This window comes from Furipterus horrens, unplaced genomic scaffold (genome assembly GCF_987537825.1).
Source record: "Furipterus horrens unplaced genomic scaffold, mFurHor1.1.pri manual_scaffold_12, whole genome shotgun sequence".
In the NCBI taxonomy this organism is placed as follows: Eukaryota; Metazoa; Chordata; class Mammalia; order Chiroptera; family Furipteridae; genus Furipterus; species Furipterus horrens.
This window is the reverse complement of record NW_028327182.1, coordinates 96,936,513-96,952,163: the sequence shown is the minus strand read 5'-3', so window position 1 is coordinate 96,952,163 and position 15,651 is coordinate 96,936,513. Positions and strand designations below refer to the sequence as shown.

Genomic DNA, 15,651 nt, shown 5'->3' with positions numbered 1-15,651 from the left:
TGTCTGCAGGGCCACAGACTCGCAGGACGTTTTGGGCTCCTGCTGGTGAGCTGGGCGGGGCTGAGCGAGCCTTTGTCCCCTGCGTTACATGTTCCACACGCCCGTGTGCGCAGGTGCTCAGCCCGCAAAGGTGTCTGCAGGGCTCACCGTGCAGTCCAGTCCCCTACGCCCAGCCCCAAGTTGCAAAACAAGGTGACACATTTTTTCACGTTTCTGCCTCCGTAAAGGTGAATTCGGCCTGTGGCCACCGGCAGGCAACAGGGGGGCCTCCTGGGTGACCCCGCAGGGCTGGGTCCCTCCCACCAGGAGGCTTATTACCTTTGCTTTCCAGGTTTCAACCATGAAAAATAGATTTCTTAAAATAATTAAACTGGCCATAATCCCAAGGTGATACATCGAAACCCTGTGTACAAGACATTTGGAAAACTAAATCGTCACCCGGTGGCGCTGTGTCAGGAAGCGCGGCACGGTCATTCACGTGTGTCATTTTGCCTCCACAAGATGCAGACAGGCAGAGCGTTAAACTCGCTTTTAGGAGCAGCGTAACGATCCTAAGGACGTCCACTCTCCCCTGCCTTGGGCTCTGGGTGGCTTTGATCTGGGGCCAAGTTTTCTATTATGCAAGCGAATAATAGCTGTTTTAATGAGCTATTATAATATATTAAAAACCAGAGCTCCGCGAAGCTGCCCGCAGGCCCATCCTCCTTAGAAAGTGGATTCTGTGGCCTTTCTGCTTTTCGGTCTCCCCCGCCCAAAGGCCTTAACTCTTCTTTGCTGACACAACACAGTTAGCCCAAAAGGCGTAACATTCTGTTGGGGTCCAGGCTCATGCCTCTCTGCCAAGGAAGTGTCTGTTAGGGGACAGAGTCCACGGAGGGACCACGTGACAGAGCCTGACACAGGAGGGGTGTCAGCAGGAGACCTGGGCCTGACCTGGACAGCGTCCCCCTCCAGCTGGAAGTCCACTTCCCCGGCTCTGGGAGGGGCGGTCGTGACTCCATGCCGTGGGGGCTGCGATGGAGCTAAAGGAGTCTGGGGATCGCGTGGTGAAGGGCTGAGGGATGGACCTGTGGTGCGCTCCACCTGCCGCGTGCTCCTCCTGCCGACGGCAGGGCCATGCCTGCAGATTCTGCTCTAGACTTCGGTACTAAGCTCTGTTTTTTCCACGTAAACACTCTTATCCCAGCGGTCTGGTGACAAGACTGCAGGAAGCCAAGAAGTGTTTGTTTCCCTCTAAAGCTCCTGGGAGCTGGTGTGGGGACCCAGGCGTGACAGACACCCACACAAACAAGCGCCACAGACGCACGGCTTCTCCCATCCAGTTCCTGTTTATCAGGGCCCGTGTGGTCATTGGCAGATGAGGAAGCTGCTCTGTAAACGGAGGGTAGAATTAACCCTCTGCTTTATCCATGCGCGCGTGCGTGTGGGCTGGGACGCTGCTACAGGCACGAGGCCGGCCAGCCCTGCCTCGCGGCGCCGGTGCACTCCCACCCCCAGGACAGGTACTGCTAGTCCTGCGTTCAGATGTGGGGGCTGAGGCTGGCGGAGGCTCTGCCACTCACCCAGCATCACAAATCCTTTTCAGTCTGTCGCCCCGGGCTGATGGGGTCACCCAGCTCTGCAGGAGGGGACCACGCCACCCACCTCCCTGCCAGAGCCGCCCCTCCGGTCCCTCCCGTTCGCTCACGGCTTGGTTCTGGAGTCCCGGCTTCTGTGAGTCTCTTTGGATTAGCAGCAGTGAGCATCCTCGTTGGTTATTTTGTGCCGCGTTATTATTCCACTTCACTGTCAGAGACCCGGACAGGTGGGCTTTCTGTAACTGTCCCAGGGGTGCTGTGGGCAGCCTTGTTCCCAGAGTGCCGAGGGCAATGGGTTCAGAGGGGCAGCGTTCTGGGCCACACCGGCTGGCGATGGTCACGGTGGAGCGGGGGCTCCACGCGCGCTTGTCTGAGCCCAGCACCTGTGCTCCGCGGCGCGTGGCTGCACTGTCTCCCGCGCTGTGTGCCGCCCGACCTTCACCTTCTGGTCAGAGCACCTGTGCCCACCCCGCCAGGTGTCACATTGCTCAGGAGCCCGCGGCGTGGACATGGCGTCTCTCCAGCATCATCCACGCTCTGCCTCTTCTTCCTGGTTCGCTGGGCGTGGACAGCTGGTCTCCTGCCCTGGACGAGGAGCAGCCGGAAGGCGGGCGTCCTGTCGCCTTCGGGTCCTTCGCGTGAGCGCGGCTTGTCCCGCGGCTGCAGCTCAGCCGCTGAGCTGATTCACAGACGTGGCGTTTGTAACGCAGTGGGGCTGTGATGTTTACCAGACGGGGAGGCGCGCGGAGCGGCTGAAGAGAACCCTGCCCTGCGCGCGATACGGTAGCCGCGCGGGAATAACGGGGTGCCAGGGCGCTCTCTACAGAGACCAGCACCCCTGTTCAAGACAGTCATTCCTTTGGGGACTTAGTTCCTAAGACTGAGCTATTCTTCCCTCACTGGCGCATGGGCGTGTCCCGAAGCGCAAAGGACAGAAAGCAGCCCTAGTGCCACATGATGAATTTGCTGCCTGTGCACCCACGGAGCTGCCGGCGGGCTGAAGAGAGGAGTTTCCCACAAATTCTAGGTGCAGCAGGTCTTCGTCTTGTTAATAGCGCTGCTACCACTCCCCCGAATGTCGGGTGTATATTTAAATCAGGAACCCTTCGAAGGCTCAATTTTATACGCCCACCGTATGGGCGACGGCCCTTCAGTGGAGTTCGCGACCTCTGTTTTTGCAGGACGTGCCGGCCCTGACGCCTGCCTTTGTTCCTGCCCTGGTGTCTGACGCCCCTGCCCCCACCTGGTGCCTGCCAGGTCCTCAGCCCACTCTTCCCCACTCTTCGCTCCTTGTCCCCGGAGGTGGCAGGGGTCCGTTGAACTTGAAGTTGTAGGACGGTAGGCCACAAGGGAACATGCGTGCAGGAAGCCGGCTTTGGAAAGCCAGAGGATGCAGGACCGATCATTCAGAGGCCCTTGGTTTTGAGGTACCGACAAACTAGAGCCAAGGGGAGGCCATTGGCAGGTGGAGCCCCTGTTATGCTCACTCGCCAGCAGATGGCGCCCCGAGAAGGTAAAGCGCTCACCCCGCTTTCCCTGGGGCCCGTCTGCAGAGGGCCGGACCTGTGCGCTCGGGGTTTCAGGGCCAGGGAAGGACGGGGCTGGGGACGCAGAGCTTCTTCCTGCAGAAACACCAGGTACCAGAACCGCAGGGGTGCTGGTCACGGTCCTCTCACGCAGGAAGGCCTGACGGGCAGCAGGGGGCGCGTCGCTTCAGCTAAGGACGACCGGCCCCCACCCACGGTGGCTCCGGAAGGGCCTCCTGCCCTCCTCGCAGAGCGCCTGGCAGGGCGGCCAATTGCTGCGACCTCGTGGGCCGCCGCCGCCTGGCCCAGCGAGCGTGTGCGGCAGACACACAGACGGGGTTCCTCCGTCCCCCCACTCGGGCCTCGGGGCCCCAGGGGCTCCGCGGGAATCCGCCTCTCACACAGCCTCGGGGGGTTCCCAGCGCCCCTGAAGCTGCTTCTCACCACAGAGTGGTCCTGCAGGGTGCCTTAGCGCTTTATTTGTTCATTTAAGTCATTTTTATTATATTTTCAAAAAATTATTTCATGTACAGTTTACATTCAACATTATTTTGTATGCGTTTCAGGCACACAGCATAGCGGTCAGGCCATCCCGCGCTTTACAAAGGGGTCCCCCCGACACTTCCAGTCCCCGCCTGGCACCGCACCTGGGGTTCCTTAGCTTTTCTGTCGTGGAAGCCGCACGCTGTGGAAGGGCCGCCGAGGAGGCGGGAGCGCACGGCAGAGACCCCGTTTCCGGGCTGCCTTCTCCTCCCAGAAGAGGGGACTTGCGTCTAAATCGAGCCCTGGGGCGAGGCTCTCTACCTGTCCACTCGCGTTTGCGCTTTTACAATCCGCGCCGCAGAGAGAAGGAACGGGCCGTCGCCGGTTAGAGACAGTAAGACATTTATTGGGAGAAAGGGGGGCGAGCCAGGGTCCCCACCAGCAGGCGAACGCAGGCTTGTGGGGGCAGGGGGCTTACAGCAGGTGCTCTCTCAGCGACTGGAACCAGGTGACGCGCGTGTGGGACCCAGACGTGAGGCCTAGAGAGCGAAACTGGAGAGGAGCCGTTTTATGGTCAGGGCAGAAGTCCTCGGGCGCGAAGCCTGACCCACCCAGGGTCCCAGGCCCAGGAAGGGGGGCGGGCAGCCAGGAGCACGGACTGCGGGGTGAGCTGTCATCTGCCCCTCGTCACATGTTCTCGAGGCATGCGGACCCCCTGTGTTGCTCACATGTTGCTTTGGTGATAAAATGAGGCGGTGACGTGGCTGAGGCCCTCGTCACGGATCCCCGGCCTGCGCGCGGGCTTGGGGGCCTGGCCCGTCTCACTCCTAACCTCTGCCAAAAGGAGGCGCAAGGCTCATGCTGGTCCAAAGGAGGTATGTTTTAAAAAAAGGGTTTTTTCTTTCACTCAAAGGGCGCTTACAGAGATCTGCCGCGGCCCCGGCTCAAACGCAGCACTTGGCCTTGCCCCGGTAGCAGGTGCCGTCGGCCTGGGTGTAGAGCGGGCAGGGCGAGAAGTTGCAGGTCCCTCCCTTCTTCACGCAGAGGTACTCCGGGTACCGGTGGAAGAGACCCCCGAGGCCCGCACCTGCAAGGAGGGGAAGAAGACGCTTCAGGCTCAGGGCTTGCGGCCACCATCCCTGCAGGACAGACAGCCCTGTGCACTTCACCCTCCCCCGACCTCTGGGGCTGCTCTGGAAAATGCATCTGCAGGGCACCCTCCCACTGAGGTGCGTGCCTGCTGGGGCCAGACCAGGGCTGCCGATGAAAGGCAGGGCTCCGAGGGGTTCCTTCTGCCCAGAGAGCGTCAGGGTGTGCAGAGCATCCTAGCTAGTCCTCAGATGGGGATTCACGCCTCCACGGCGCACTGCTCCCCAACACACATGCTCTCTCCCGCAAATGCCCACGTGTCTTTAAAAAAGAAAGCAGCTCACACGTTTTAATTCCTAGGGGAGCATTCCCGTTTCAGATTCCACCGGCTTTGGTCTATGGAGTATCAACGCACCGTTAGCGCTCTGTGTGGTTTGGGGGAAGTTAATCCACTTGGCTCGCAGCCAACACGGTCATTTTAGGGAGGCTTTTCTGTCCGTGAACACTTCTGTGTCCACGTTTGCGTGTCTTCATTTTGTTTTTTTAGTATGTTTTATTGATGATGCTGTTACAGTGTCCCAACGTCTTTTCCCTTGTCTCCCCTCTGCCCATGAGCCCCCTTCCCTCCAGCAATCCCACCCCCCTTAGTTCACATCCATGGCCGTGCATATAAGTTCTTTGGCTTCACCCTTTCTTATATTATTCTTAACTTCCCCCTGTCTGTTTTGTACCAACCGATTATGCTTCTTAGTCCCTGCACCATTTCCCCATTTCTCCTCCTCCCCCTCCCAGCTGATAACCCTCCATGTGATCCCCACACCTGTGATTCTGTTCCTATTCTGGTTTGCTTGGTTGAATTTTGTTTTTATTTTTTATGTTCTGTTGTTGATTGTTGTGAGTTTGTTCTCATTTTAGTGTTCATAGTTTTGATCTTTTTCTTAAGTGAGTCCCTCTGACATTTCACATAATAACGGCTTGGGGACGATGGACGCCTTCAGCTTCGCCTGGTCCGGGAAGCACTGTTTCCGCCCTTGCACGCTACGCGGCAGCTTGGCTGGTGCAGGAACCTTGGCCGTGGGTCTTATGCGCCTTTCTGACCCCACCAGCACAGCCCGAGCCTCCCCGCCCAGTGCTGGTCGCCAGGCCCCAATGGCCCCGCGACGCCCCGCTGCACGGCCGCCCCGCACGGCTGCTGCCGAGCCCTACGGTCCCCGCACGTGAGGCTGACACACGGCTGCTCCGTGAAGCCCTCACTGTTCTCCTCCGTCGGGATTTATCCTGCCTTCCGCCCAGAAGCGCCGGGTCCCCAAATTAGAAGGTCTCCAGGCTCCTGGTCTGTCGGCTGTGTCGTGCAGGGGAGAACCAAGCTGCCCTACAGTGTCCCAGGTAAGTGACTCTCAAGCCATTGTGTTGCACGGACAGGAGTTACGGATTGAATTGCACCCCCGCCCCGAAGTCACATGTCCGAGTCCTGACCAGCCAGGGCCTCAGAACGTGGCTGCGTTTGGAGATGGGGCCTTTAAAGATGTGGTTCGGGGTAAACATGGTCACATGACCCATCCCTACTGCATTGTGAGGGATGTCCCAATAAGAAGAGATGTGGGTACACAGGCACACACAGGACAGGCTTGTGAGGCCCCCGCGAAGGTGCCGTCTGCGAGCTGAGGTGGGCGGTCTCAGGAGAAACCTCCCCCACCCACACCCTGAACCTGAACTTCCAGCCTCCAGAACTATAAGAAAATAACTCTTTGTTGTTTAAGGGACCCACGCGGGGGTATTTCGTCATGGCCGCCCCAGCCGGCTGATAAACTGGGCCATCGCCACTCTGGAAAACAGTGGGTTCTAATGTCACGTATCTCTGCTGGCTGGAAACAGGGCTTTCATGCTGATCGGAATTGTTCTCTTAGTCAATCCACAGCCCTGTGGCAGCCACCTCGTCCAGCCTAGAACTGTGGGTGTCTGGGGACATTGTTGGTTGTCACAACGGGGAGGGTGTGAGGCAGGTGTCAGGTGGGCTGAGGCAGAGATGCAGCTGGACACCTGCAGGACACAGAACAGCCTTCGTCACAGAACTCTGTGGCCCCAATGTCAGCGGTGCCAATGTAGAGACATCGTGGTCTTGACCCGTGGCTGGCCCTTCATGCTGCGCACACATGAAAATCAACTGGATACTCATAAAAATATTGATATAATTGTTCTGGGGTGGGGTCTATGGACTGGCATTTAAAAAAAGAACTCATCAGATAAATTTTAACATGCAGTAAAGAATCGAGATCTTCTGGACCACTGGTTTTCAAATTTTAGTCAGAGAACTAAAGAATTACTGGGTCAAGATTTGGGGGCAGATGGGAATGAAGCAAGGGCAGCATATTTTATTAATGTAAAAATAAAATTATTATGAATTTAAAAATTTGGAAGTTAATTGCAATAGTAATAATTTTCTATATAGAAAAAATAGAATAATCACTTGGACAAACTTGAAAATTTAGTTGAGACAGAAAAGTTCTTAGAAAAATATGACTTACTAAAGTAAATAAATAAGAATGACAAAATCTAAATAGTCCCATTACTATAAAAGAAATCAAGTCCATAAATAAAACTCTAGGCCAAGATGGCTTCATCAGCAAATTCTACCACGCAACAAATAAGGAATAGTGTCTGCATTACACAAACTGTTTCTCAGAATTAAAAATGGAGAACACTCACCAGTTCATGGTGTGATGCCAACACAGTCTGAATACAAATATCTGACAAGATTAGTCATGGCAGGAGAGGAAAGGAAGACTATAGGTCAACCTCGCTGATCAGCAGAGGCAAAAATCCTAAATAAAATCACAGCAAACAAAATAAAACTAGGTTCACTTTATTTCACACACACAGGTTTCATTTAACATTTGAAAAGTAGTCAATGCCTACTAAGAATAAAGGGAAAAAAATCATGTAGTTTTCTCCATAGGTGCAGAAAAACACTGGAGAAAATTCAACATTGACTTATGATAAAAAAAAAAAAAAACTTAAATAAGGAACTAGAGGGAACTTCCTTAATCTGATACAGAGTATCTACAGAAGCCTACAACAAATAGTATGCTTAACAGTCAAACACTGAAAACTTTCCACCTGAGATTTGCAACAAGACCAGCATAGCTGCTATCTGTACTTGAGGTATTAGTCAGGGGAATAAGATAAGAAAAAATAAATAAAAGGAGTAAGTGTTGTAAAGGAAGAAATAAAATTTTCACTGTTTGCAAGCATTATGATTATATGTAGACAGTCCAAAAGAAATTAATAAGGAAATTGAGCAACTTTCCTGTATGAGATCAAGATGCAAAAAGGGAAAATTAATTTTAATTCTGTATACTAGCAACCAATACAAAAAATAAAATTAAAATAAAACGTCATATAGAATAGCACAAAATAGCCAATTTCTACTTATCAATCTAAGAAAATATGTGCAATACCTCTATCTATAAGGAATGCAATATTTTTGTTAAGTTAAAGAAGACCTAAATAAGTGAAAATGCTGTTTAAGTATTGGAAGATTCATTATTTTTTAAAATGTTTCTTTTCCTCCAATTAATCTACAGATTTAACCCAATACTATGAACACCCTAAAAGATTCTTTCAGTGAAACTTGCCAAGCAAACTTAAAACTTGGATGGAAATCTGAGGGGCCAAGAATAACCAAGACACTCTTGGAGAAGAAGGTAGAAAGACTGGCTTTACTGGATTTCAAGACTAATTATGGAGCCACTGTAATTAGACCGTGTGGTGAAGACACAGAGACACACAAACACACCAATGGAGCAGGATGAGGAGGGCAGACTGAGTCCCAGGGGTGCACGGAGAGCCCCTGGGGGATAACAGTGGCTCAGCAGGGCAGTGGGGACACCTGCTCCTCTGTAGCAGGTTCTAGGACAACTGGATATTCGTATTGAGAGGACTTTCACCCCAGCCTTACCACACACACACACACACACACACACACACACACACGCAGACACATTTATAAGTCTAAATGTAAAAGACACAACAGTGAGGTCACAGAAGACAATAATGAAGATTTTCTTCATGTCCCTGGTTAAAAAAGATTTCTTAAGGTGCAAAAAGAACCTCAGCCCTAAAGGAAAAGCCATGACACATTTATGAGCCTCATGAAACTAATGATAAAAACCTCAAAGGAAAGTTTTCATTAAGTCAGTGAAAAATCACGGCACAAGGGAGAAGGGGTTTGTAATGCACATAACTGGCAGAGGGCTTGTCTGCACGCTGTATGAAGAACTACTACAGATCAGTAAGAAAAGACAGGTAATCGAATGGAAAATATGGGCAGAAGAGAAATAGGCCCGTCACAAAAGCTGTCCAAGTTCTGTTCTTGCAGCTAAAAGATCGACCCTTTCAAATATCTGTTAATGAGGCCAGTCAAGAATCTGACTGAGGTACAAAAAACCCCTGCCCAGCTATAGCTGCCCCACCAACTGCTTTTCTAATCAAGGGTAATAACGTGTGTTGGGTGAATAAAGGACGTAGCGGGAAACTAACTGGGAAGTCCGCGCCCGTGGGTCAGTCAGGGAAGAAGATGAGAGGCTGGAAGAGTGGGCGCAGGAGGGCTGGGTTTTGGTCCTCAGAAAAGTCTGCAGGAAGGCAGCGCAGGCCCTTCCAGCACTGCCGTGATCAAGCATGACCTGCGCATGTCGGCGGGCGGCCGTCCAGGGAAGAGCAGAGGAGAAAGGCCACCAGGAGGGCCTGTTGGGAACACAGAGCGTGATCTCCGGACTGGCCAGGAGGGAGGCAGGAGAATGAGAGCCTTTCAGAGGGTGAGCCGGCGGGGAGAGAAGCCCGAGGGGAGCGTGGCGACCAGGCCGCTGCTGACCATGGGCCTGCTCTCTGCCACCCCACTCTGAAGTGTGGCCACCAAGCCTGCCTCCTGCCACACCACCAGAGCAAGGGAGCTGTACGGGAGGAGCACCGTGAGAAGGGAAAACGGAGGGCCGTGGACTGACACGGACATTTCTCGCTGTGGAAGACTCCCAGGCTGAGGTGGACGTGAGCTGAGATGACATGGGTGTTGGGGAAGATGACGCCAAATGCAGCCCCTGCCAAGACCCATGCCCCCGCCTCCTCCCGGGACTTCAAAGAGCAGAGGCGGGAGGAGGTCAGGGCCAGGACAGGGACGACGTGACCCATCAGATGGAGCGTGGGAGGAGCAAACCCCGACGCACAGGTCCGTCCCGGAGCTGGGATGCTCCGACGCCTGCGGCAGGCTCCGCTCCTTGGCGATCCAGGCATGGGCTTGGCCGCGGGAGCGGCGTGAGGCTGGGCAGAGCTGAGGAATCAGCTAATTGGGGCCCTCTGGGCCTTGCAAGTCGGCGGAGGTTCTGTCCCTGGTCAGGACACGGTGGCAGCTCGGCAGTCAAACCGGGGGTAGGGCTGCCCCCCAGTGTGGGTTCCCTCCTACTGGGGTCACTGAAGTCAAAGCCACTTGTCAACTTAGGGGATGTGCTGCTGCAGCAAGCAGCAGAGGCCGGAGAGGGTCACGCCGCCTTCCTCTGACTCCCTGAAAGCCGTGTGGGCACAGAACCAAACCTACAAGCCTCTCCTGCAAAACCACAAAACTGCACACCGACCCGGGTTATAACCAAGGGCCGAGGCCCGCTGCGCCGACGAGCGGCCCGGGAAGACCCCGTCCCCCGAGAGCCTCACGCCGGTCGTGGGTCGTCGCCAACGCTTCCTCTGCAGTTCACCACAGCTTTCAGTCAGCCTCTGTCCAGGCTGTTCCCGAGAAAACCCGGGGCCTGGGGCGTGTCCGGAGGGCTTCGGGAAGGGGGGGCAGGACGTGGGACTCAGAGTCAGAGCTGGGTTTGAGCGTCTGCGTTTGCTGGCCAGGCACCTGCAGAGTCAGCCTCTCTGCCATTCACTGTTGGAAGCCAGCCTGCAACACGGGGTAGAAGCTAAAATGGGGACGCCCCACTAAGACTTGTCCCCCGACAGTAGAGACGCGGAGGGCGTTCAGTGAGACCACACCCGCAGAGCTGCCATCATGGCTACAGAGTCGCACGGGGGGCGCGCTCGTCAGGTGTGGGGGAGGACCCCTTGCTCCCCACGCGTGGCACATCAGGTTCCTCTGCCGGCCTGGGTCAGACCGCGGGAGCACGTTCTGCTGGCTGGGACCCAGAGGCCGCCCAGCAGGTGCATTCCTGCCGGCTGTTGCCAGAGATCTGATCAGGGCAAGGAATTCGGGCCAGCAGGTTGGGGTGGGGACGGCAGAGTGAGACACTCCAGTGTGGGCAGGGCGGGTGGAGATGGAGGGTCACAGAACGTGGCAACGGGGAGTCGTTTTGCCTAATGCCCTCGTTTTCCAGGTGGGGGAACGGAGGCCCAGGCTCCCAGGGGCGCGCGGGGTCCCAAGGGAGAGGAAAGAAGACTATGGAGGAATGAGCGACGCCTTCACCGTGAGCTTGGCTAATTCTGCCCGGCTGGGCTGCGGATCGCCTGGGAGGCGTGCAGCTGGGCCCGGGGGCTTTGTTTGGGGGGGACTGTCCTCGCTGCCCCTCCCCCGTGCTCTCGTCCCCTCGGCCTCCACACCGCAGCCCAGCAGCCTCTTACGCCACCTCTGGTTCTGTTACCTTCCCAGCGTGAAAGCTTTTCGGGGCTCACCCGAACTTGGGGACCACGTCCGGCCGCGCCTGTCCGGTGCCCTCTGCCTGCGAGACGCGCAGGGCTGGCATCGGAGAGGCCAGCCCAGGTCCTGCTCCTTGCTCACCAGTGACCAGTCACGTCACTTTGGCCAAGTTATTTATCCACAAAAGGGGGTTAGTGATCATTGCTTCTCCATCCGGGAGCTGTGAGGTCTAAATTAAAAGTGTGAGCGACTGCTTTTTCCTTTCTTCCCATCTCTGGTCTTTCATCCCTGACACCCTTTCCGTCTGGACTGGGCCGTCCCCCTGCCTGCTCACTGTCACCCATTTATCTAGCTCAGGGCTGGAGCCTCAGTCCCCCACAGCGTCAGCAGCTGACGTGACTCTGTGACGGGGGCCGGGCAGAGGGGGTGTGGAGCAGCGGGGTCCCCAGCAACCGGGGAGCAGCCTGCTGGGCTGGCAGCCATGACGTAGTGTGTGTAAGAGAAGATAAACATCTAAGCTCTCTGTGATGTATCCTGATTCTTAAATGCCGAGAAGAAGTTAAATTTCATTTTCTTAAAATGCCATGAGCCCTGAAACGACTCCCATTTTCCCTCCACGTCTCAGCTTCCCTGAGAAGCCTCAAACTGTCCTGATTACTAAACACCTCGCAGGGCCCTTGGCTAGCTGCTCAGGGCTCTGAGTCACCATGTCCCTTGGACATCACTCGGTTTCACAGAAAGGTCACTGGTATGAGACAAATGTGGGCAACTCATTTATTTTTTCAGAGCTGAACATTGCTGACCTGCTCCTGTGCGCCCGGCCTCCTCCTCAGGGGGCCGTCCAGGTGACCCCAATGAGCTCTGATGGCCCCTCCAGAGGAGCAGCGGGCTGATCCCACGCGAGGCTCAGCTGAGTCGGGGGTGAGGCGGGAGCAGCAGGCCTGGGCCGCGCAGCCCCTCCCCTCCCCCCGCACGGAACTCGGGCCGTGACCGCGCTGACCACACGCAGCAGTCCGCGGAGCTGGTGGGCGGCGACCGCCATAGCAACCACGCAGCCGTGACCGTGACCGTGACCGTGGGGACAGCAGCCCCAGCCGGCACCGTACGCGCCCGTAAGTGAAGCGGGGACTGCGCGCCTCCTGCAGCTGGAGACACTCAGGGGAGGGAGCTGTCCCCTCCCCGACAACCGCGCCCACAAAACCCGGGAAATCCTGGCGGGAGATATTTGTGTTACGGGCGGCCGTTCCTGGGGCCGCTTCCACCGCCTGGGCACCTCACGCCGTGGAAGCCACAGAGGTGATGGCGGCCTGCAGACCCTCCGAGGTGACCCGCCCCCCACCCCCAGCCTCGGCCCGGGGAGCAGTGGACACAGCTCTTCCCCTTTCGGAACAGCCACTCCCCAAGGGACTCGCCTTCCTGAGGTGTCCCCATCCCCATACTGAGAACGTGTGGCCCAGTGGGTTCGTGCAGACAGGACTCACGTCTCGTGAAAGGACAGGACAGGGAGCCCCCCACCCACCCCGGGAGTCTCTGCGCTGACCCCGCGTTTACCGAGCGGCTCCCCAATGTCAGCTAGCAAGGTCAGCTGTCCCTGCACGTCCCAGGAAGCACCTGCGCTGGCTGTGCTTTGACGGGGATGCTCACTGGCCAGGCCCTTCGCGTTGGCCCTTCACGTTCACAAAGCGGCAGGCCAACTTTCTGAGCCTGAACGGAACGGCCCTAAGAGACGGTGCACAGCCCGTCGGGACGGACACGCACGTGCGCACCCCACGGAGACCAGAATGTAACGAAACGGCACGCACACTCAGCCCCGGCACGCCCCGGCAGACCCGGGCCCACGTGCGCTTCTGAACCCCCCTGGCTGCGGCTGTCCACATGGATTTCTCCTCCTCTCTAAGGGGTTCCAGCCGTAAACACGAAAAACTCTGCGTTAGAATGCTTCCGCTCCCGTTTTCGGATGGGGACGTGAGTCCTGCCCGTCTGACCACGTGATGGCCTGGAGAAGCGCAAAGCTGGGCCTTTGGGAGCGTGTCAGAGTGTGGCTGCATCCAGGCCCGTGGCCCGCTCTCCTGCGGAGGAGGAAACCGGCACCGGGAACGCATGACTCGCTCGAAGGCCCGGAGAGAGCGAGCGGCAGGGCTGGGGTCACACGTGCTCCCGTTCCTCCCAAGGCGCCACCTTCTCTTAATCAGGGACTCAGCTGCTTTGACCCAGAGTAGCTGGGTGGTCCAGCCGGACAGAGAAAGCGCTGGGAAGGTGTCCCGGCCGGGAGACGTGAAAGGGCTCCTCACGGAGGGTCTCCGACCGTCTCTGGGTCTTGGCAGTCTGCACACGGGTGAGTCAAAGGCCCCAGTGAGCTGGCCTTGTGGGAGGGGCGGGTGGCACCTGCTGGGAGCAGGGCACCTGGGAGGCCCTGCCGGTGACCCGGGCCAGGCAGCCTGCACCTTGTCAGCTGGATAGGAAGCTGGCTGCCTGTGTGAGGGGCCGTCTTGCAGGTGGAGCAGGGACCCCCAGCAGAGCGTCCTTTCTAGATGCCTAAGACCTGCTAGGGCTAGGAGGGGCCGGCAGGTGCCTGGGCCCGGCCCTGTGTCCCTGCCAAGTGCAGAGGGCATGGAGCCCTAGGGGGCAGACAGGGAGCCAGGTGTGAGCCCACCTGTCTTGCAGCCGGGCGGCCGCAGGGCCCGGGACAATCAGCCAGCATGTGCTCCCCACTGGCTCCGTCCCAGCAGGTGAGGGGACAGTGCGCAGACCCCAGGCCCTGAGGGCTTCCTGCTGTTCTCCTACAGCGGGTCCCTCAACCCCAGAGATGCTGTCTGGCCGCTCCACCCTCAGGACAGGCGAGGCTGGTGTCCTCCCAGCTCCCGTGGCCCCGGAGCTCCCAGCCCCAGCCGGGGTGCTCGGCAGGTCCCCACGCTCACCTGGGGCCATCTGAGAGAGGAGGAAGCAGAGCGTCAGAAGCAGCACGTACAAAACCCTCATGGTGGCTGCCAGGCGGGGCCGGGTGGCAGGCGGAGGCGAGGCTCCCAGGAGCTGAGCGGACAGGCTTCCCGAGGCTGCAGCGCCTCGTATTTATGGGTGAGAGGATTGCACAACCCGGGGCGGTGTCGCAACCCTCGGAGGGAAACCTGGTAGGTGACCCCTGCGTCCTTCACCCTGAGCGGTCCCCATCCAGCCCCACCCCTCTCCCCACCCCAGTCTCTGTGCTTCCCTGTCCCTGGGTCAGGCATAAATACATGTTGCTTGGTTAGGCCCCTTCCCCATCCTTGGCCCCGTGCCCCCGCCCCTCCAGCTCCTCCTGCTGGGGTTAGCGCCCAGCCTGGAAACCTGGGGCTGGCTCCTCCTGCAGCTGTTTTTCTTTCCCCCATCGCTGGGCAGTTCTGGGGGGCTTCCTGGAAGAGGCGGCTCCTGCGGAGGCCCCTTCAGGAGAAGCCGGTGGAAAGGCCCAGAAGAGAGCTGCCAAGTGGCCTCGGGCAGCCACAAGCCGGGGCCACCCACCTGCCCGCAAACCTGCGTCAGCCTCCTTAGCAGAACTGTGTTTCCGCCTGAAGGCCTCCCAGCTCACCCCTTCCCGGATGCAGACAGTGGCTCTTCCATTTCAGCTCCGGGAAGCAGTTCTGGGCCGAGGCCACTTTCTCAGTCCCTGCCGCTGAGGGGACTTTCCCCTGCAGTGGCCAGCACCAGTCCCTCCCTCCCTTCCTTCCTTTTCAAATAATGTATCTTCAATCTTTTTAAATCTACAAGCCAATGCTATCGCTTACATTTTATCAAGGCTTTACTTTTTAGGGCAATTTTAGATGCACAGCAAGACTGTAAGGAAGGCACAGAGATTTCCCACGTACCTCCTGCCCCTTCCCCCCACCCCCTCATGCACAGGTTCCCGCCACCAACATTCCCAACCAGACGGGACATTTGTCACAGCTGATGCACCTACACGGACGCATCATCGCCACCCAGAGTCAGTCGTTGACCTCAGGGTCACTGTGCTGCACTTTCTGTGGCTCTGGACAAACACAGAGTGGGGTGTGTCTACACAGAGTAGACCCGCTGCCCTCAAAACCCCCGGGCTCTGCCATTCACCCCTCCCTATGACGCAGCCCCTCAGCACCCCTGCTCTGTCCCTGTCCCCATCCGTCGCCTTTTCCAGGGTGTCACAGAGTCGGATTCGCCCCATATGGATGTAGCCTTTTCAGTGTGTCCTCTTTCCCTTGGCCACGTGCATCTAAGGCTCCTTCTGGACTTCCCTCCTTTCTTTTTTGTGCTGAAGACATTCCGTTGTGTGGACCCGCCGCGGCTTGTTTGCCCACTCGGTGACGGAGGGGCGCCTGGGTGGCCCCCCAGTGCTGGCGGGTACGGATGC

General features: G+C 57.2%; 1 protein-coding gene across 2 annotated transcripts; it reads right to left on the bottom strand.

Moving 5' to 3' along the window:
- Positions 1-3,971: 3,971 nt before the first annotated feature.
- DEFB1 (defensin beta 1) lies at positions 3,972-14,407 on the bottom strand. Of its 2 annotated transcripts, none has more exons than XM_090258387.1 (3): positions 14,213-14,407; positions 4,509-4,673; positions 3,972-4,138 (listed from the first exon to the last, which is right to left on the bottom strand). In XM_090258387.1, the coding sequence occupies exons 1-2, from the start codon at positions 14,271-14,273 to the stop codon at positions 4,531-4,533; spliced, it is 204 nt and encodes a 67-aa protein (XP_090114513.1). In that variant the 5' UTR covers positions 14,274-14,407; the 3' UTR covers positions 3,972-4,138; positions 4,509-4,530. The 2 variants fall into 2 exon arrangements, with proteins under 2 accessions (XP_090114513.1, XP_090114512.1); XM_090258386.1 differs by having other exon boundaries at positions 4,498-4,673; positions 14,213-14,406.
- Between the last annotated feature and the right edge of the window lie 1,244 nt (positions 14,408-15,651).